Source organism: Lygodium microphyllum, chromosome 24, assembly GCF_053477565.2.
Source record: "Lygodium microphyllum isolate KBCC chromosome 24, Lygodium_microphyllum_v1.1.10, whole genome shotgun sequence".
In the NCBI taxonomy this organism is placed as follows: domain Eukaryota; kingdom Viridiplantae; phylum Streptophyta; class Polypodiopsida; order Schizaeales; family Lygodiaceae; genus Lygodium; species Lygodium microphyllum.
Genome location: NC_141158.1, coordinates 87,829,013 through 87,852,016, shown reverse-complemented (window position 1 = coordinate 87,852,016; position 23,004 = coordinate 87,829,013). Strand labels below are relative to the sequence as shown.

The following is a 23,004-nucleotide window of genomic DNA, read 5'->3' as shown; positions in this document are numbered from 1 at the left end:
GCACTCACCAAACAGAGCCAACAAGTGTGATACATAAACAATATCCAGCATGATCATATCATGACTTTCAAAATCTCACCTCTCTACCTCCAATGACACAGACATGCGTCTCGTAATGAACAACATGTGCCATGCGTAAGGCCTAACACTTCTGCCTTGACTCCATCCGTCGGTGTCCATCCTCCACAACCTGCTCGACAAGCTCTACCATGGAGTGTGTTGTGGCAAGGAAAAGTAACATCCCTATGTCCTTGAGAATATGATTAGCTAGATACACGGCAGACTAACTCTGCCTGAGTATGGGAGTTCCATGATGGAATTCCATTCCCTAATCCATACATGACACTATCTTCAGGGAGCATGTTGTGTTTGTTGTTTCTTCGTCAACCTCGACCATCTTGTGTTGGTTGATCTCCTCCAATGCCTCTACCAATCGAGAGAATGCCTCACTTTGTTGATCATTCCGCAATGCATTTCCTGTCTCGAATGGGTTGCATAGAACAGTATACCACTCCACCTTCGCTATCATAGTGATATGGGAGACGACGACTTGCAAGGGGACTTCCATGGGGCTTTCAATTTGGACCTCTACACATTGACTCCTTGATTAGTAACGTATTCTTCTTACTGAATATTACTATAGATAATATTTTTGATACACATTTGTTTACTTGTATGTGTGGTTGGCACATCTTGCACCATTGTAGCTTCATGGGAGACAATGTTTTGCAAGGGGACTTCCACGTGACTTTCAATATGGCCTTCTGCATGATGAATTCACGATTAGCAACATATTCTTCCTTCAAAATGTTATTGTAAATAGTATTCGTGAGGCACGTTAGTTCACCAGTGTCTATGGCTAGCACATCCTCCAGCATTATAGGTTGATAATCAAAAACTGTATGTCCTTTTGCAAAAATGCATGCCATTCTTATTGACATTATATTATGGGGAAAAAAAACCACGAGTCACACTTGTTTACCGATAGTCGCCACATCCCTTGGCATGGCTAGTTCGTGTTCTTGCATTCTTTCCTTCCCTACGCAAAAACACACTTCACTATAAAGCTTTGACATCATCCAATCACAGCCTGTGTGGAATTCACAAGCATCGTTTCTTTACCTCTCTATGCACGAGTCATGTCCGATGTGATCTCAAATCCAAGACACTCAGTTCTTCCACCCTCTGCATGATTAAAAATATTATTGTTTTGTTACTTTGGTGATGAACAAGAATTATGTGCCTTCACATCACGAGTTTTGTGCAAAAGCAAGCCTACCATCTTGGTGCTCTATAATGCGTGTGTCAATTCGATGTGATACCTCACCGCTTCTCGTTCATTGTCGTGCATCTCTCTATGGTGGTGTGTAAGGTAACACTCTCCGTCAGAAGATCTAGAAGAACTTGATGTATCCTTCTATCCATGCCAATGACACACACCTCCTTAGTGGTGCCTTCCATTACAATTTTCTCTTTAGTGGTATCAATCAAGGGGCCTACATGGTTTGGTGGTTACAATTCATATTCAAGGAAATATTTTTACTACTCTCTCTTTCTCTCTCTTTCTCCCATGCATTCTTGGACATGTGGATTTTTTTCCACCGAGAAGGGGTCATTGGCAGCCCCTTCTTGGGTGGAAAAAAAACCCACACTCTATTGCTCTCTTTTGTTCCCATGTTATCTATTCTCGGAACTATGGTTGACTTTTTCAATGAGCAGGGGTCGCTGGCAACCCCTTCTTGGAAAAAAAAAATCCACACTTTGTTGCTCTCTCTTCTTCCCATGTTGTCTATTCTCAGAAGAACTATGGTTTGTTTTTTCACCGAAAAGGGGTAGCTGACAGCCCCTTATTGGGCAAAAAAAAAAACCCAAAATCCAGTTGGGTGAAACTTTACTCTTGCTAGGAATGGGTCGCCAGAAAAATTTTCTCGTTCAATAAAGGGCTATTGGCGACCCTTTTCTAGCAAGAAAAATTTACATATATCGCTTGTTTTCTCTCTTCCCCCCTCTCTTTCATCACTCTTTCTCCCTTCCCCCTATTTTCTCAACTAATTAACTAATAATTGCTTAATTAACTTTACTATATATATATATATATATATATATATATATATATATATATATATATATATATATATATATATATATATATATATATATATATATATATATATATATAATAAACTAATTAAGTAATCAAATAATTAACTACTTAAATAGATATTAGTTATTAATTAAATTTTAATTAATACTTAATAGTTATTAATTATTGGTTACTAATTATTAGTTACTAGTTACACTTTAAATACTAGTTACTAATTATCGATTATTAATTTTAATTATGAACTAATGATTAACTAATTATTAATTATTAACTACTAATCATGGACTAAGTACTAGTCACTATAAATTATCAACTACTTTTAACTAACTATGAACTAATGAATTAATTAATAATTACTAATTATTAACTATTCTTAAACCAATGATAAACTATTTTAAATGAATTATTAACAAAAAATTTAACTATTAATTAATCAACTAATTAAATAAATTAACTAGCTAATTGAATTTTCTCACCTTACAAAAAAATTGATATTTAACAAAATTATTAATTATTAATATAATTTTAACTGATTAAATTATTAGTAAATAACTAGCTTTCTAATTACTAACTAACAAATAAAATTAATTAAGTAACAAAAAATTTCATTTTTAGAGGGGAAAGGGGCCTAAAGTTTTTTCTTAATGCTGGGGGATGGGGGCCAAAAGGTGTGTTGGTTCTTTTTTTTTGTGCGAGGGGGGCGGGCAACTTTTCAAGCCCCGAAAGGGATGTTGATGTCCCCTTGTTAGGGCGACTATACTCTCTCCAGCCACACATACATACACACACACACATCCATATCTATATCTATATATAAAAAGTAAAAAATGTTTTTTTTCCAAATTAATTCATTAATTATTAATTAACTTACTAATCAACCTATTATTTAATTAAGTAACTAGTAAAAAATACGTAATAAATTCTTTAAATTAACTAGTTAATTGATAAATTTTTAAAATTAATTATTTAATAACTATTTAAGTAACTAGTTTTGTTAGAGTCATAATCCATTTTAAACAAGAGTGCGTTTATGAGTTCAAGCGAATCTATCTTAGAACCTAATTCACTTGTGTAACAGTTAGTCTATCTAAGTCTATGTCATTATGAGTTGTATATTCTTTTTTCATCCCCCATAGCTCCTGCCATGCTCACGATCCGCACTTTTGACATATTATAGTGTACATGCGTTCAAATATAACTTACAATGGAATCATCCCCTCGGAGCTTACAAAAGATGATGTTTTGCGAGTGGTGATCGAGAGCAAGCCTCATTCACAACCCGATAAACGAGATGTTAAGGAGTGTCGGTTGGGAAAAATTGACTTTGTCGGATGCACAACACAACTCAATAAACTTTAAATATTCGACAAACATAACAAGCCACACACGAAATGAAACAACACATAAATATGCCTCTTGTAGCTCAAACAACTAAAAACCCAAATCTGAGTAGAGCATCACACAACGTTTCAACAATTTCAAAAAAACACCAACACTTCAAAGACAAAAACCAAGTGAGTTATATTCTCATACCTTGAAAGCCTTGAGCCGACACTCGGCACTTTGACATCCAAAATCTCTGACTTCTCAACTAGCACGCCAAGAGTTCACACACTCGCTGCGACCCTTCTCTCTTTTCTCTCACATGATACAATTGGAATTGAGGGGGAAGGCCCCTTGCTCTTCTCTTCCTCATCCTTATATAGTTTTTCATTCACTCTCATATACATTAGGCTTTTTTCTTTCAGCTTTCAGCTTTTGCTTTTCCACTGCTTTTCACTATTTTCATTTTTCTGCCCTATGTCTGTTTGCAACTTGTTTGGATCATAACTTCATCATATGAACTTCGAACATAGTTGTTTGGGTACTCAAATTGATCAGAACGCATCTAGTCGACAAGCCAATGTGGACTGTGAAAATCCATAAAAAATGGGCAAAAATATAGATTTTCATAAATCGTATCATTTTTCTCCATCTTTTATCTTGGACGACTTATTTCATTCTTTGGCCTATTGTTCTTGTATTTGCACACACTTTCAACACACATGTCCTCTTTTTCTTCATGAAATACTTGCTGACGATGTAAAAATTACGACCTTTTCCTTTGATCCTTGAGTCTTCAAAATAAACATTCTTTGGATATGAACTTGTTTTTTATGCAATGTGTCCTAGCAAGAATATGGTTTTTTGAAATGAACTCCACGCCCAATCATTCATGATTTGGAAAAATATGCAATGTTGGATCGTGGTATGCAACCAATCAATCGATGCTACACACAAAAATAATGTATGCATTGAAGAAAATGTGCCTAGCCTATCTACATGTGATCGTGTATCATGCATAATGCAAACAGAGTTCCTTCATTATTTAAATCCTTAGCCTCACCTCTTAACTCTCAGTAAGAAAATATGTTATACTCCGCTATTTAGCCCTCCCCCTAGTCTGCAAATATTCATGTGCAGCAGTTGTTCTCATAAAACGATGCAACATTTATGAGCCAATCAAAAATCAAATCCCACTCTCCATATTTGAGTTCTTCAAACTCATAAATTAAAAAAATCCATGACACATCATTCTCAGACAACTTCTCGATTAACACACAAAAGACTTTCATAAATCTCTCTTTAAAATCCTCAAAATTTTCAAATCCAAAATTCTCAAAACAACTCACACTGTCAAAGCAAAACATCTCATCACCCACAATGACAATCCACATACCCTTCCCATCCTCCAAAAAAAAAACAACATGACAAAGCTAGGGTTTTGAAACAAGGTTTGAACTCTTTCTATGTTGCCAAAATCAAACTCATCCACAAATATTACAAACATCTCAGGAAAAACTAGAAAATCATCTCCCATCATCACAAAATATCCAAAGACACCATGATCCACATCAAACAAAACCTCCTCAAGACATTCATCCAAACAACGAGACTTTATCTCTTCAAAAAAACAAACACAACAAACAATCTTTCCCACATCATTCTCACAAACAATGTGATGAGACTTTCCACAAAAATCACATAAGATCATTAACCTCATCCAAACACTTAATTATCAAATTTTCTTCAACTACAACCTCACAATTTTATTCACACTCTTTACCCTAAGTGTTAGATCTCTCTTCTCTCAAAATTTTAATCCTTTCCAAAGCCTTACCTAGATTTCCTCTCTCATCCTCATCACTGCCACTCCAGGGTCATCAAAACCCTAATCAGAAGCATGAGGTTAGGTCTACTCAAAACAACATCATCACAAACAAAAGCCTCTCCAGGGCTACTCAAACCATCAATAAACAACTCACAAGACTCATCAGAGTCAACAATACCAACACCAAAATCACAACATGAGTTAGAACCCAAAACCTCAATACTTTCTTGATCAACAAACTCACAATCAAACTCACAACAAATCTCAATAGACTCATCAGGCAACAAATTCGAACCCTTAACTTCATCTTGAAAACTAGCAGTTTCTAAGCCCTTCCCCTCATGGTCTTCTAACAAACTCAAAAATTCATCCTCTATTCTCTCTTCCTCTCTCTCAAAACTCACTAACTTAACTGCGACAGATGACACCTCCCTATCAGAATCACTCTCTGAACTCTCATCCTCACTATCATCTTCCTCAAAAGAGCTATCACTCTCTTCCTCATTTTCTTTTTCAGAATCTTCTTCATTCACAAGTTCCTTTCTTGAAGACATGTCAAACCTCTTTGGTACTCCCCTTCGATCATAAATTGTTATTATCCCTTTTTCCCAATCTTGAATTGCTCTTGCTTTCCTAAGCCAAGGTCTACCCAATATGAGTGGAAAAGCTCCCAACCTTGCTGGCATAACATGACAATCAATTTTCATAAAGATTCCATAAACCTTCACTTCCAAATTTTGAATCATACCTAAGCACCTCACTTTAGCATGATTAGCAAGCTTGATTCAAAATTTAGATCCTTCGATGATTTGAAGTCCAAACTGCTCAACACAAGCTTGAGTAATCACACTAATTTGCGCTCCTCCATCAATATATGCTTCTCCTATGTTCTGATTCTTATGCCAACCATCAACAATAGGACAAATATCAGGCAATTCTTCATCACTCAAAACTCTCACTGCTCCTTTCTGTTTTTCCTTATACTTCAGATTCACTAATTTCTTCCATTGTCCTCTTATCTTAGGACACAACTCCATCAATTGGGCAAAAGATATATCAGCTTTCTTACCCATCATATCTTTTTTTAGGTCATAATCACTCTCTCCTTCCTCCAAAGGAATATCAGTAGCATGATAATATTTTCTAGGCGCTCTCGATTTATTTTCCTCTCTTCTCTTTCTTCTCTCCTCTCTTTGTTTTTCTTCCTCTTTTCTCACCAGCCTTACTAGTTTCAGGTTTATCTCTCTCAGCATCTCTTTTTCTTTTAATTGCATGCATTACATCAACAATTTTATTTTTCTCTTTTTGATTTTCTAAAAGAATACAATTTATAACACTTTTTTCTTTCTCTTATTCAGTTAACCTAGGTTCTTGCGAGGTAGAATCATTTGTAATTTCTATCCCAAAATCATTGTGTCAGTTAGGCAAATTTTAAGGTAAAGGATACATATTTCTTGATTGGTCTGTCCTACAGGTCCTATCATGAGTGTAAGAAATGTATGTGCTCAATGATAGGTGCTGTCTCAAGTGTGTGTGCATCTAAGATTTACTGTATATAGCTGCAGTGGGCCTCATGCCGTGCTAATGCTCAACAATTGTGCGAATTGTGCATAAAATCCAACCCATGACATGGAAGTATTTGATAAGAACAGGAGACAATCCCTAAGTGCAGTGCATCAACAAGTGCAACGTGAAGTGCTCGTGAATCCATACTCCCCGTGATGTGCAAGAGTCTCAGTAAGAAAACAAACCTTGTTCCACAATGTTCGACAGCTATTAGCAAACTCCAGCTCCAACTTGTCCAAAAAAATTCCAAACTCAACCAAGGCTATCAAGTTTCACACTCAACAAACTAAACAAAATGACATAAATAAATCCTAAGCTAGAGAATCACAAGGAATGCAATTACAAAACAACAAAGCAATCAGTCACGTAAACAACTAAGTTAACAAAAACCAAACCTAACTACAGTTTGACTAGGGGTTTTCAGTTTTCAGAAAAACACTTGACAACAACATTACTGTGATTCAGTAAGTGCAAGATACATTAGGATCCCCACTGAGAGGTCGGTATAAGATTCAATGTTGTTAAACTACCGCATATATGTTTTCTAGACATTTAGTAGATTCCTAATTCGTTATATGAATACCACATACTATAGGTGGCATGCAACGTGGCAGGGCTTTTTGGAGCTTGTTTTTACAAACGTATATAAAAGAAGGGGATATCATTTTAGATTGCAATGCAGGATGTGGTGACTTTGCATTAGTAGCGCTAAATTCCAATAAACAGATTACATGTCTGTATCACTTTGTCGAAGATGGAAGATATCTAAGAGCAAAGGTAACATGTTTACATAAACTTGTACAATATTTGACTATAATGTAGTATTCTTTTTCATCATACCAATACATAGGTGCTCACCCTTCCACCTACGCATGTATAACTACCTCTCACAATCCAAAAATAAATCATGTTCGATATGAATGAGGTGCTTCTACATAGGTGGACAAAGTAGAAGGAATTGTTACCAGTGAAGCCCTTAGAAGTGGTTAGGTATTGGGTGATTTTGTGGCCAGGGATCGCAAGGTTTTCGAAGAAAATATCTATATTCTTTGACATTGTTATCTAGAGCTCCATGAAGGAAGACAACATAAGTGAGCTACTTCAATTAGTTAAAAGTGAATGTGTGAAGTTGTCAAAGCAAGCACCAACCTTGTTGAAAGGTGAGAAGGATCGAAGCTTGCACAAGAGAGCTATGGCAGGAGAGCAAGAGTAAGAGAGAGAGAGACTCACAATGTGGGAACTCCAATAATCACAATGTGTGACTGGGCCTTCCTTTATTCAAACTGTCACTGAAAGAATAAAGAATAAAGTGACAGTGGCGGGCGCCCGCCACTTGTAGTGTGCAGTGGGGCGGGTACTGTCAGTGTAGTAATACATAGGCGGCTAGGTAGAGACGCCTTTACCCCTTCAACAACCTCCCACTGAAAGGTGAATTTGCCCCAATGAGGAGTGAAAAAGAAAAGGAAAAGACAGTACAATGTACACATGTACAATAGGATGAGGAAAAACGTCATCTCATCCAACGCCCATCAATCTCCTGAGGATGGCAAAGCGCTTAGTAGTGAGGCTTTTCATCGTGAGCAGATCGGTAAGATTTTCGTTAGTGGAAATCTTGACAAGGTCAACAGACTTGTCCTCCATGACCCCACGTATGAAGTGATACCTCACCTCAATGTGTTTCGTCTTTGCATGGAAGACCGATTTCTTGGCTAGCTGAATAGTACTCATAGAATCCGAATGCAGCGTAGGTATAGAATCAATCCCAAGGTCATGAACCAAATGGCCTAACCATATGGCATCCTTGCAAGCCTCAGTGTGGCTGCAACATACTCGCCATTAGTGGTAGACAGAGTCGTACACTTCTGAACCCTGGACATCCAAGAGACAGTACCTCCATCATAGGTGAATACATAACCAGAAGTGGACTTCCTACTATCTGCATGTCCTGCATAATCAGAGTCTGTGTATCCCAAAACTCATGTATCCTAGTTGCCATAGCAAAAACACATATTTGCTATGCCTTTCAGGTATCTCATGATACCCTTCACGGCATCCCAATGTTTATTGCCAGGTGTAGCCTTATAGCGTGCCACAACACCAACTATAAAGGCAATATCGGGTCGAGTGGCTATCATGGCATACATCAAACTGCCCATAGCTTATGCATAAGGGATCTTGGCCATCTTGGCCCTCTGCTCATCTGTTTGCGGACAATTGTCCTGTGAAACCTTCACATAAGAAGGTAATGGACAACCAATAGGCTTCACGTTCTACATGCGGAAACGCTTAAGGACTTTATGAATGTACTCCCTCTATGAGAGGTAGAGTAGTCCGTGATGCCTATCGTGCTTAATGCGCATACCAAGAATGTGAGAGACCTGTTCCAAATCCTCCATCTCAAATCTCTTCTTCAGTTGAGATTTAAGAGCATCCAGCTCATCATGAGCTTTCCCTGCTATCAGCATATCATCCACATAAAGTATCAAAATAATCAATGAGTCATCACGTGCTATCTTTGTGTAAAGACATGGATCCATAGCACTCTTGCTGTAGCCCTGTGACTGTATAAAGGCATCAAACTTATGATACTGAGGTGCATGCTTCAAGCCATAAAGACTTTTCTTCAACTTGCATGCTAGGTGCTCCCTGCCAGGTTCTGTAAAGCCCTTAGGTTGCTCCATGTAAATCTCATCATGCAAATCCCCGTATTCATGCAAAATGTACATTAATCTCTACCTCAAGAGCTCTCTATTTCCTCCAAAGGATGTGCAAATTGCTTGTAAAAAAATTCTAATCCTCATTGTGGTTCTTCATCAGCAACATTTGCTCTAAACATCAATTCTCATGCTTCAATTGACTTGGCTCAACATTTGTCCTATTTGCTTTAGTGCAATAACAATATGAAGAGCTAGGATCACCATCATGATCAACTTGCAAATCGTTGATATTTCCCATCTACTTTTTAAGGCTAGAACTATAATTGTATGGCACTTGTACATTCATTTTTAAAAAAGAGAGAAAAAAAAGAGAGAAATAAATATGCACCCACATGCATTGCATAACACCTACAAATCTTCACATTAGATATGCCCCAATGGCCTCAGTCGTGGGGCTACCTCCATTTCTAACCCCCTAGTCTTTCCATTCCCCCACATTCACTTATGAAAGAAACCAATCTCTTTAGCTACCACATGTAGTTGCAACCACTAAAGACCCTATCCTTCAAAATCACTCATCTAGGATACAATGCCTTGTCCAATCTACTATCAACATCTCCTTATAATCTTCTTCAAGCACCTTTTCATTAACAATGACAATTCTTCCCATCTTCATCCAACAAGCTTTCTTGCTTAGTTGACTTTATCAAGTAATTACCTAAGTACATATGTGTACTCACATAGTAATTGCATGATACCCTATATATGGTTTGGGTCCTCATTTGTGGGACAATACTCTAGGATTTCTTGGAGTTTGACCCATCTCCCAAATCAAGAATATATAGATCATCACCACTTACCATCAATTGAGACTCAAAGATTCGCTGACTTGATGCACTTGTCTCAAGACCTCAAGTCAACACTCCAACTCCAAATTCTTTGTCTATCCACGAAACATAAAGGGGATCACACCTAGCCTCAATTGTTAACTACTCCACTTGGCCCTTATGACTGCCACACAATGCCTATAGTGCATGCCACTATTGACCTCCAGCTACATAGCCACATGCAAAAGAAGATGTATCGATACCTATTGACACTTGACTAGCCAATCACCATGGCCAATGACCTACCAAATAGCACTCGAGTGCTACTAATTAGTAGCATAGGTTAGATGCCAATAGTTATAACTTGTACATACCCACTTGAGCCCATTCGATTTTAGTAGCATTCTGACAACAACATGAGAAGATGAGTCTACTACTATGAACTCTTGAATTGCTTGTTTCTCACTTGCATTGGAGTGTTAGGAGAGATTGAATGGCTTGGGGATCGGATGTGGGTTGACTATGTGAGAGATAGTCATGTCAATGAGCATTGAAACTCTTAAACCAATAAAAGCTCATTGCATCCTTGAGCTTTAGCACCACATTGACTCCATCAAGCGAATTGTTGAGACTAGAATTGAAGCAAAAAGAAAGGCTAGATATAAAGAAAGAGAGAAGTACCTAAGATTAAGCTATTTGTTGATGGGATTAGATAATGAGTTGCATCTAGAGACTCCAAAGTCAATGCATACACATAAGTGAAATATTAGAAGTAAAGTTGCATGCAATTGATTCCAACAAATGATTTAGGAAATTTGAGAATCAAGCTCAAGTGAACTAGGCTTAGCACAAAAAAGAAGAGGGAACTCAAGAAAACATTTTGCAAGGATAGATTTGCCATCAAATCCATTAGAAATTGAGCATTGAGCTCACAGATTGCTGCTCACTCAAGCACATAATTTTGATCAAGAGCCATGAAAAAACATCTAAATCACCTAAGCTCACCTATAACATCTAAGTCTTCTGAATACAAAACGAAGCTACTCAAGAACATAATTTTGATTAAGATATGCAATTTTACAACCATTGCACTAAAGCTAGCATTATGCAATACTCAAATTGAGACAAAAATAGATCAATGCAGATTATGGTAGTGCCATTGTAAAAGGAGTGAAGGAACCAAGAAGGAAAGTACTAAATGAAGATGCTGACATGGTGGAAGTAATATCACATGGTTGAAGTAAATGACACTTTAATAATTGAAGAGCTTTGATGCCAAGGTGCAACCAAGCCTTGCCAGCCTGACCATACCAATGTTCTTCATCAAGTTTTGAAAGACCTTTGTTTAGTCCTGATGCCAGGAGGCATATTTCACGGTGGATTTTGTGCCACGGTGGATTCCGTAAACTTTGATGATCGGGACTCATACACAAAGTGGATTCTTTGTGCGAGAAGTTGATGGGGACGCGTGTCCTTTTCGGGCGTTTCATTAATTTAGTGTGTACATGGGTGATTCCATAGCGGGTGATTCTACAAAATGCATATTAAATTAATAAACGTTTATGAGTTTAGAGTAGGCACTCGTAATAAATTAAGGTTAGGATTGATTTCTAACCAGTTGATTTATTTATTGTAGCCGAAGATTGCTAGGTATTCACTTTTGTCAGTTGATGGGGATGCCTGTCCTTTTCGGGCGTTTCATTAATTTAGTGTGTACATGGGTGATTCCATAGCGGGTGATTCTGCAAAATGCATATTAAATTAATAAACGTTTATGAGTTTAGAGTACGCACTCGTAATAAATTAAGGTTAGGATTGATTTCTAACCAGTTGATTTATTTATTGTAGCCGAAGACTGCTAGGTATTCACTTTTGTCAGTTTAATCGTATTATTTTACTAACGATTGTGAATGCTTCAGTTGATGTGTAGAGATAGCAACAGTGGCGGAGGAAAGCATTGGAGGATAGCGAGTATTTGATTTATCATTTATATTTTGATGGGCGCATACCTTAGGCATGGCACTTATATTTTGTCGCGCCTATTTATTGAGGTGTTGGATATTTATTTATTATTTTGTATACGCATGGGCGCACGATTATGTTATTTGTACTTGGACATTGTATTGTGTATGCCAGACTCTTTGGGAACCGTCCGTTAGCTTTATTCCTATCTTGTGCTAAAGTAAACTCAAAAGCTAAAAGCTTACTATTTTGTAATTTGGGCTATTATTTGAGCTTGAAGATGATTAATACATAAAATACATGCTTTGTGGAGCGCTCACACAAGGCATGGGGGAGATTACACCCAATTGGTCTCTTGTTTATGTCGTTCATGCTTTTTACCTTGAATTTTGTGCAAAAAGTAGAGTTCTATTGTTCTTGGGGACCTTTCGGCATTCACTACGCGAGCATACAACATCCGATCTGCGCACCAAGTCCACCCATGTTAGGGAAGAATGGTCGTTTTGTTTGACTTTCTCTACATAATTTAGTTTAACCCTTTCAAAATCGAAAAGCAGGGCCATGTGTCTAGGATGAGAGTGAGCAAGCGGGTGTTTCATATTTGGGGTGCTGAATGCATGGTGGCTTGTAGGCCGTAAGTTCAATTCTTATATTAGTATGATAATCTAGTACCAAGGATCAAAAAACAAGATTGGAACTTGGGTTTGCAAGTTTATAGCGGAATGGCTCTAATGCACACGCGCACACGTGCGCGCGCGCACACACACACACACACATTTTGATTGATTCTGAATCTTGAAATTTGTTGTTGATAAACGTTAGGTGAGACTATGGATAGTCAAAGCTCTTCTTTCCTAAAAAGATTTTTAGAGCTTTGATTAAAAGACAAATGCTACAAAATTTGTGCACAAAGAAAAAATAAGACCTAAGGCCAATGCCGGGATCCATAGCCAATTTTTCGCGACTACCATCGAAGCAGCCGACGTGGCGTCTGTCGTGATCGCGTCTCTCTGTGCTTTCTTTTATTTACTTCGTTCCCAGATTCATGGCGTGAAGGGTCTCCTCTGCTTCTGCCCCTGGTGAATCAAGAAGCAGGCATGGGCCGCCACAAGTCTCATCGAAAGGTCAGTCTTCTTCTTGCCTGTGTTCCCCTCCTTGATTTCTCAAATTCCCAGCCATGCCCTTGCGTTGCAAGAACAGGATCAGGAAGAAGGCAACTTGGCCTGTCAAAGGATTGTTTCCATCCTTGAAAGGTCTCTCAAAGCAGACAAGGCTACGATGGTAGAGGGGGTGCAGGAAGCCAACTTGGCCTGTCAAAGGATTACCTCCACCCTTCAAATATCTCAAAACAGACAAGGCTATGGTGGAGGAGGTGCATAATTACCCTTCGCATCCTGCAATTGCGATCACTGCACACTTTCACGAGTCTCAAACGGGCACACGCATTGAAAAATTGCAACCTTTTGATCTCAACCTTGTCAGTAGGTCACTCCAGGAGCTACCATGAAGCTAAATGAACGTCGTGATCTCAATACAAACGGCCCCTGGTGTCTCTTACCCTGCTGTTGGCTAAAAGCTAGGACTCAAATATGGCCAGTTGATACTGCTGTCAGATTGGTTTGCAAAGGTTTTTATTTGATACAATGGTGTTGATGTTTGCCCTTGTTCACCTTTTCAGGTAAATGATACAAAAGATATGTCTCATAGGAAGTTGCCTGATGGCAAGAGCAGCGAGGACAAGAACCAGGCACATCATAAGCACAAGGCAACAAAGAAAGAGCATAAAAGGAAAAGAGAGCAAAGTGAAGAGGCATCAAGAAAACATTACAGGGGAAAAAGGAAGGATAAAGATTATCACCGCAGGTCCAAATCAGCAGACAGAAAAAAACGTAAACAAAGGAAGAAGCGTAAGAGTTCAGACAGTAAAAGCTCTAGCAGCAGTACAACTGGTAGCTTAAGCAGTTCTGGGAAGAATAGTGATTCAAGTAGCACTGATAATGAGTGTTACAGTTACAGGCAGGATAGAAAAAGGTCAAGATTGGAGTTTGATGCTGCCAAGAAGGATAATTGCAGAGAAAGTGCAAAGCTTCTGAAGATGAACGAGGATGCTGTGCACAATGAGGGAGAAGCATTAAAGTCCAAACATGATATATCGATTCAGAAGCATGAGTTTGCAGGAAAATTACGTGAGGCACTGATGGTGAGAAAGGAGGATCAACTTGAGGGGAAACAGAGTGTCTGCTCACCTCGACTGGTAGGATGCTTAGTGGATACTGGAAATAAAGCAGAGAGTTTGGAGATAGAGTTGCGCCAAAAAGCTTTGGAAAACCTGTTGAGGCACAAGGATGCTTCTATTAGAAGCCCTGAGCACAAAGAAAAGTCTTTAACTAGGGAAGCATCTGATGGGCCAAAGCAATTGCATGCAAACACTGACATAGCCAACTCTGTGTCTACTGTAAACATTAGTAAAAGTCTAGATACTGGTGTAGATCACCATTTTTGGCCGCCTGAATGTGATGGCATTGCACCAAACACATTCACTGGCTATGAGCAACTAAAAAGCAGGGTAGAAGAAAATAACATAGGTAATGCTATAGATTCTAGTCCTGAAGAAGGAGAAATAAGTAGAGGTAGTGTAGGGTGGCATACGGGTGACAATTCAAGAAGTAACTGTTCTGATGTCTATCAAGAAGTTGGTACTGATGGAGATTGCAAACCAAGGAACTCAAGTGCAATAGCAGAAAAAGCCAATTCTAGTGTCATAAAGGATAGTATATGCAGTTCTGACTTCAAAAATGAGGAAGCTCAGGAAAGTAAAAGGGATGGGGTTTCAAAGAAAGCAGGTGATTTACAACAGTATGGGTCACTTTCAAAGTTGGGCAAATCGGATACAGGAGCTGTAAAGCAGCTCAAATCCAAGGAATTGTACATTGGTGCAGCAGCACCTGTGGACAAGATTATGGTTGGGAGTAAAACTGATGGAGCTGGTCCTATGAAGCATATTAATCAAACAGTAGCTTGCCAGGGAACATCACGAGAGAGTGAAATGGCTTGCACATCAGATGTTGCCAAGGTTGAAAGTGGAACAAAAGAGGATGGCTTCCAGGAAAAGACCATGTCGGTCATGCGAGGGGGAGAACTTGTACAGGTAGATAAAACATGATTATCACTGTCCTGTTTGTTTTGATTACTGGTAACTGGAGACTATTTTCAAGAATTGTATGTAGTTTAGCAACGTTTGAAATTTCTGCTTGTAGCATACCATTTGGAACGAAGTCCTCAAGTAAGGTTGAAAGGGATATTATTTACTTGCCCAACAATCACAGGAGGCAGGGGGACGAGGGGAGAGATTTTACTATCTGAAGGCTAGTAAGTTTTTGAATGAGAGAGGTCCCAAGTATTCATTCAATAACGTGAGGACAAGACAACTTTCGTTGAGTGAATAGAGTTGCAGTTCATACATTCACCAGCATGACTTTATTTGTTGTTAGAAATGCTTATAACATAAAAAGAACTATGATAGATGACCCTCATGTATGAGCTTATGCTATTATATGGTACATGAATTAACTTGTTGCTAGGTCAATTATGCCTGTTATATGGCACATGAGCAAACCTGATTCATTCTACCAGGAAACTTATTTCTGGTGTGCATCCTGGCAGTCCCCTCTAAGTATCTGTTTCACTATGCATGGTGAAAGATGCACTCCTTTATGTTTACATTATGTGAAAAATGGTGATCATACTTTATAAGCCATGAAGCCCGCCTATGATTGATATCATGCGGTTGTGTTTTTTCAGGTGAATTACAAAGTATACATACCCAAAAGAGCTACAGAGCTTGCTAAGAGAAGACTACGGCGCTAACTGCTGCTTCCACATTAATTGGCAGGTTGGAAACAGACCCAAATATGGTATAATGGCTGAATGTCTTTAATCCAGTTAGGAAACTGTATGACAACTTTGTATTCTAGTCACCACAGGATAGATTTTGTAAGGAGGTTTATAATTACTACCATGTTTGTTTGTTTGTTTGTTAAAAAAAAAAAAAAAGTAACTAGAGGCAAATTCCATCTGTGTCATTCTTTCGTCTTTGTTATCACCTCAATCAAGTCTGCAGCAACAGAAATGCCTTAACATGTATACTTTATACTTGAAAATGGGGATTACTTACATATGAGCATTGGGAGATCCATGCATCCATTGAGGTTGTTGGTGACATCACGCAAGTTAATTTTGAGCTGTTTAATGTATTGGAACATCAAAGGATAACAATATTTGGCCGGTCGTCATTAAGCAAACTTTTTTGATTAATCCCAGAGGCTGTTAACCCCCACAGTAATGAATTCAATATGCTTTAACAAAATTTACTCCCCATCCAGTGTCTTTACTATGACTCGAACTTTGTTGATGCAATTGGTGACTTGTGGGGAACTTCTGCCAGCACTGGGCTTTGAAATTTGTTAATATGAGCCGCATGAGTAGAATATGCACTCAATGTCATCATGATCCAAAGTGCGAACAGAAACTTGATTTGGCTTGAGGCAGGAATCTGTTAGGTTAGTGATGAACATTTGTACAGTTAGTGGATGTGCAGCTTATTTTTTGCTGAGCTGTCCAGACACTAGATTTGTTGTCTTATCAGCATCAGTTGTCTAAGAACAAACTTAGTATGGAATCTGCATTGTAGAGATGGGCAAAGTTGTGGATAGGTTTAGGGTGGTTCCAAGGAATCATTTAGACTAATGGGACTCAAGGGGTGTAAGAAGAATTTATATATAATGTGACTTTGTAGCAACAAAATCCACTCTTCGTAGAAACTGCTTGTGAATGAATTCATACTATAGGTTTGGCATATATGAAGCTACAGCCATGTGTGCACTAGGGACTTTTTCTGTCACAGGACTTGCTTTGCAAATTTGCATGAATGATTCTCTTCCTCAACTGTCTTGTTGTTTTTTAAAAAAGTGTGCCCACCTAAGTTTCCCTAGTGTATTGGGCAGGTATGATGTGATCTGAGCTACAGGATTTTTGGTGGTAAAATTGGATATAGGTTGTAAATTGGATAGCTTGCCATAAGTGTTCAGAGATGTGCTAAGATTTTGGAAAGGCCTTTTAAAAGAATCTGGAAAGCCAGTCCCTGGACAAAGTATTTTTAAACCTGATAAATGGTTTTTTTTTGGGGGGGGGCAACATGTAAGGGATCATGAAGAGAGATGATGATGCTCTGAATGACTTCACCGCAATGTGTGACCTTTTTCATAGAAGGAATCATCTTTTACCTTACCGATACCTCAAGTTGACTCATCAATATTTTGGATTCATGGTGTTTGGATGTGCTCATGGACGCACTCTTGAGTGGCTGAGAATTTTGCAGCTGGGGGCATTGTTGAGCTAACGTAATTACATGAAAAGCCATAATTTATCTTATCTGTTGGGTTACTGGGTCAACACTTGTTCTAAGAGGTAGGTGAAGGAGGAGCTTGCAGGTGAGGACATTATCTGATATTCAAGAAGGCACCAACAGAAATAGAATTTTGTTCTGCATTTTCATGTTTTCTCATGATCATGTACTTTTTGGCATTGCTGAAGCTCAAGTCAGTACCCCAGTCCCTCTGTTAACATATTTTAAACTCTGTTATAATTGTTACGCCATTGTGCTCTCACATAATCTGATTTGCATTTTCAAGGATGGAATCATTGGTGCTCTGCTGAGACTTTAGTGCTTGCTTTACAACTTGAGGGAAAGTAAGAAAAGTTGCCAGGACAGCTGCAGTGATGAAGGTTTGTAACGATCATTCTTGTAATATTAGGCCTTTTGCCTGTCATTGTTGATGCTTCATTTTGTTAAGAAAAATGAAAATACAAACTCAGCAACAGCCTTCCTTGGCCAGATCCAGAATGTAGACTTTCTTAGATTGCCTGATTGGAAACTGTGAAAGGGACAAGTCAATTCTTCAGGAATTTGAGAGTGAGGGATAGTTAATCATTATTATAACGTTAAGTAAAGTATTATGATGCTCGGTTATGCTAGCTGTTGCTAAGCTTATACATTTAAGGTCTGGGGGGGTAAAGGGACGGGTTGTGTTTGAGAGAGTATTTGAGATTAGTGCAGAGATTAATTCTCCATTGATGGGAAACTCTGGATTAGGTCTACATCCCTGTTGACAGATGTATATTGTGGTTGATCATTCTCCATTTATGGGAAACTCTGGATTATGTCTACATCCGTGTTATGTATATTGTGGTTGCGCATACATCCGTTGCCTTAAGCAGCTTGTTGCAGGCTTCAGATTGACCTTGCAAAACCTCCTGCACCAATGGCTTGAATATACAGTATCCAAGTCTCTGGCTTTAGGAAAGTTCCCAGGTTCCTCCATAAGGTGCCTGTTGTATATGCAGTACATGTGAAAGTATGGAACAAAGATGGTTATTTGGCAAGCATTTGCATGGTTTCACTTAGTTTTTGTGACAAATTTTAATCTAGGGTTACCCCATGCAAGGTTGCCATCCGTAAAGAAAGGAATAAATTGCAGCTTTCGACTATCCATTGTTATTCAACTCGTGAGCATTGTATGATTGACTATACCATGCTAAGTGACAGAAACAAACATTTCAATTGATAGTTTGGCTATTCTGTCAATTCAAACCCCAAGCAATAGTTTCTATATGTGAACTATTTATAGAGCTTGTATCTTTATGTTTTATGAACCAATGAAGTAATTCAGTACTGCTTGCAGTTTTGTAAGGTGGTGATTAGAAAGATTTAATCAAGAAGTTGTATCACAGTCCTCTGTTGTTGGGGCAATAGTTACCAAGGACGTAGCAGATTGCTAAGCAAAACCCCAGTGTGGTTGAGGAAACATTGTCACCTCTTTTGGAAGTCTGCAATGAGTCCATTTGTGTATAAACTTTCTTTCATGTCAACACCATCGATATATTTCCAAGCAAAGCTATGAATGGGCGACACAAACATACTAGTGGTGGATATTGAATCTTGTTTGAGCCTATGAAAGGATATGTTTTCTTTCATATTTTAAGGCACTTTTCTTTACCATGCACTTTTTTGTTGTCTTACTATTGCTCTTATTTTACTGGTGTAAAGTTGTGACCTAGATGTATTTGAGCTTTTCTCATAATATGTTCTTTGTGTGCTTATTAACTATTGGATACTAGAGAAATCTAATTTGTAGTTTAGTCTACTACACTTATTCTATCCGCTAGTAGCAATTATAGAAGCTTTGATGTTGCACATTCCAAAGATGGGGGACTAAAATTTGATGTCAAAGATAAGTCATCTATCATGTAATTTCGTGTTTCAAGTAATCAAAGTGGATTTGATTCCTGCCAATCGATCATGCCTATTTGAAGTATTAGGAGTTGTTATGTTAGTAAAAATGGTAAATGATGAAAGATTGTCTTGTTATTTGGGAACATTTTATAGAGGAACCTCATGGAATGAATATGCTTTATGGCTGCCTATGTTATACCACCACTTTTGTTATTTTGCTTGGGCCCCTTCTTGGGCTAGCACTAACATTGAAGTTTGAGGTTGTTGGAGGATTTAGAAGAGTTGTTATCTTTGCATGAGTGATCATGATGCATATGAAATATCATTTTGGAATATTTGTAGAAAGGTACGCCTAACTAGTTCGAGTGTAATAGTGAAAGGTATTTATAAATTTCTAGCTCTTTTGTTGGAGTTGTTGCTTAGTGACAAGGTATCTTGTTGAGTTTTGTGTGATGGATGTGGAATTAGGATCATAATGACGTAGTTGCGGTATAGATTGCTTTGTATTGTAAGCCATTTGGTTTAATTAGTTAAAGTGTCTTGTTCACATAGGTAGCTTCAATTGCAAAAAGTTGCACCTCATTGAGGGTGCTAATCTACATGCAGGATAGTTTGGGGTCTTAGGTGTTGGTGGCAAGCTAAACAAGTAGTATAGTTTGGGGTCTTAAGTGTTGGTGTTGCGTGCCAAACATGTAGTATCCTTTCAAATTTTGTCAAATTGATTGTAGCTTTTGATTAGTTAAATTCATTGCTCTTGGTTGAGGGCTAACTAATTTTTCATTGATACTAGCTTGTGTCATTCTTCAAGGGAGTAAGGGTTTTCCATAGTGGGCATGCTAATGCCTATTTGCTCAAGAAAAGGCTAAATGAGATTGTGAAAATGGAAGCATGAAGGAGAATCATTGGAAACATTCTCTCACGAGTGCAAAAGCAAGAGAAAGGTTGTCCTTCATTATTCTCTAAATAAATGCTTTTCTAAAAGGGGTTTTTATTAAGCAAAACCACCATCATTGCAAATTTGCACCAAGCTTTGCCTTTGTGGAGACTTGAAAGAGGCTTGTTCTTATAGGCCAACTATCCTTAATAATCAAATGGTACGTGTGATTGATTGATACATGGTCTAGCAAGAGATAAACTTTAATTCTCCAATCTTGCAAAGGGCTCCCTAGGTGAGTTAATAAAAGCCTTTAGGAACATGAAAAAAAAATCTTTAGATTGATTAGAATGACATCAAGCTTTGCTATGCAGATAAACACACATCAACAATACAAATTTGTCCAAGCCTTGCCATTTAATTAAATACAATACCTTATTGTTTCCCTTTCCATGAAACAAGCTTAGAACTAGGCATACTTCAACTTATAGAGAATTGTCTTTTAAGTGAGTAGTGCTTGGGCACTAGAAAGACTTCATGCACCATATCTAAGAATGATCTAAGTGAGCAAATAAAATGGAAGCTGAGAGGTCGATAGGTTGATTGATATGAATATCATGCCACCATGAGGCCTAAATTCTAGTATTATCCTACAAAATACTATCTTCGGGAAAAAATTGTACTATATAAATCCAAGATTGTTTATCATCACAGCTTCTAACCAAGACCATTGCAGTGTTATTATATGAGACTTAACATCTAATGTTTTGCTTTATCCCCCTTTCTTTTGGGCATTCAAATATAATTTCAAAAAATCCTAGAAATATCAAAATGTATAGAGCATTTTTGGAGCATGGAATAAGTAGATAGTGTGATATTTGAGTAATCTTAAGAGGTACACAAAAAGGACAAGCCTGTGATTTACAATAGATAAATTTGTTAGCAATATATGTGGATATCTAGTTAGACAATTTCTGAGGTATCCCTAATGGGTAGCTTAAGTGTCATAATATTGAGCCTAGTTACCACCTTATCTTGCCAGTGAAGAGCTAGTCGTCTTGTGTAGTTGAAGAATAAATCTGGCATATTAATAAGTAGCCATAAAATCAATGCAAACTAATAGATATTTCCATGGCTTTGCAAAGATTATGCTCATTAGCTTTCAAGGACTTAAATGTATCATTTGCCAAGGCTTGACCAATTAGATGTTGCTTTGATGGAAGGAACAAGTTCTACAACTCCACCATTTCCAACAAAATGTGATAGTATTTTCAAAATAGGATGTGTAGTAAGAGCAAGAAGTAGAGTATCCCTCTTTGACAATGATTTGGAAAGGATGGATTACTTTGTAATACCATTGTTAGACATGACTTGAAAGCAAGATTCCTATGGATAGTGTAAGTCAATTGAGATATTAATCCCATCTTTTGTATGAGTTGGGCTAGAAAAGACCATTCACGGTAATTGAAGGCTTTTTCCAAGTTCAATTGAAGCATTATTAGTAATTTTAGATTTGTATGTTGAGGACAATCGATTCCCATTTACATAATTAAGATATTATGTAGGACATTTCTTCCCTCAAAAAATCCATATTGATTAGGATGCACAATAATCGAAAGGTGTAAATGCAGTCTATTAGCCAACACCTTTACAAAAATCTTATACATGTTGGCCATCAAGAAAATGGATCTTCAATGTTTAAGAGTGGAAGGTGAAGGCACCTTTGGAATGATTTAATGCTTAATGAGGTAGACATTATCTTGAATGCCCAAGTATCCTGATAGATAGTGGTTAATGGTGTTGCCAGTTTGATTTGCATATTTCACAAAAAAGTTATTGGTGACGAAATCCCAATTAGAGCTTTTATCATTGTGTAAATGTGCCAAAATATTCTAGCGATCTCATCCTCACATATGTTTGTATCTAAACTAGTTGCTATATTAGGTGAGACTTTATCCTTAGCCAAATCATTAAACATAGAATGGGCCACTCTATTGTCATTTTGCTTGAGATGTGCATTTGTAGCCTAAGTAACTCCATAAACTATTGCCTACACATTCACACAATAGCTTGAGAATCTATGACCATTTGATGAATATAGTTTTGTAGCCCTACTATATTTTTCATTGCAAAAGAAGCTTATGAACCATAGAAAACTTACGAATTTTATCATTGTTATCTTGCAAGCCCTTTGACAAGGCAACAATCTGAACAATCTTATCTAGTTGATAAGATCATAATTGAAATCATTAATGAGATGGAAATTGTATAGAGAGAGATAGATCATGAGATGATTATTTGAAGAATCAACCAAATGTGAGTACAACAAGGCTAATAGTTCCTTGGCAACATCCAAACTTTGCGCGCGCGTGCGTGCACACACACACACACACACACACACACACATTTTATGTGTGAGTAAGTTTACATTAATGTAATGAATTATTTACATCAAGCATTTAGACCAATCAAGCTAGAAAATAACAAAACACATGAAGCCAAAAGGCTATTAGAACAATATTATACAAGAATAAAAACCCTCCTAAAAGCTATAAAGCACCATTCCATAGGG

The 23,004-nt window shown here is 37.7% G+C and overlaps 2 protein-coding genes across 11 annotated transcripts in view; both read left to right on the top strand.

Moving 5' to 3' along the window:
- LOC148015333 (uncharacterized) overlaps positions 1-12,536 on the top strand; it is a 67,170-nt gene extending 54,634 nt beyond the window's left edge. The window contains exon 7 of the mRNA XM_087664895.1: positions 12,225-12,536. Within this exon, the coding sequence (XP_087521021.1) occupies positions 12,225-12,284 (60 nt within the window). The 3' untranslated portion in view covers positions 12,285-12,536. The remainder of the gene's footprint in view (positions 1-12,224) is intronic.
- Positions 12,537-13,168: 632 nt separating this feature from the next.
- LOC148015332 (uncharacterized) lies at positions 13,169-18,708 on the top strand. Of its 10 annotated transcripts, none has more exons than XR_015688314.1 (5): positions 13,169-13,391; positions 13,946-15,415; positions 16,069-16,159; positions 17,958-18,051; positions 18,419-18,708. XR_015688314.1 is itself a non-coding variant. In XM_087665111.1 (4 exons), the coding sequence occupies exons 1-3, from the start codon at positions 13,365-13,367 to the stop codon at positions 16,132-16,134; spliced, it is 1,563 nt and encodes a 520-aa protein (XP_087521237.1). In that variant the 5' UTR covers positions 13,169-13,364; the 3' UTR covers positions 16,135-16,159; positions 17,958-18,708. The 10 variants fall into 10 exon arrangements, 4 of the variants coding, with proteins under 4 accessions (XP_087521237.1, XP_087521236.1, XP_087521235.1 ...); XR_015688318.1 differs by adding an exon at positions 15,525-15,636 and having other exon boundaries at positions 17,958-18,708; XR_015688317.1 differs by adding an exon at positions 15,525-15,636 and having other exon boundaries at positions 17,469-18,708.
- The last annotated feature ends 4,296 nt before the right edge of the window (positions 18,709-23,004 follow it).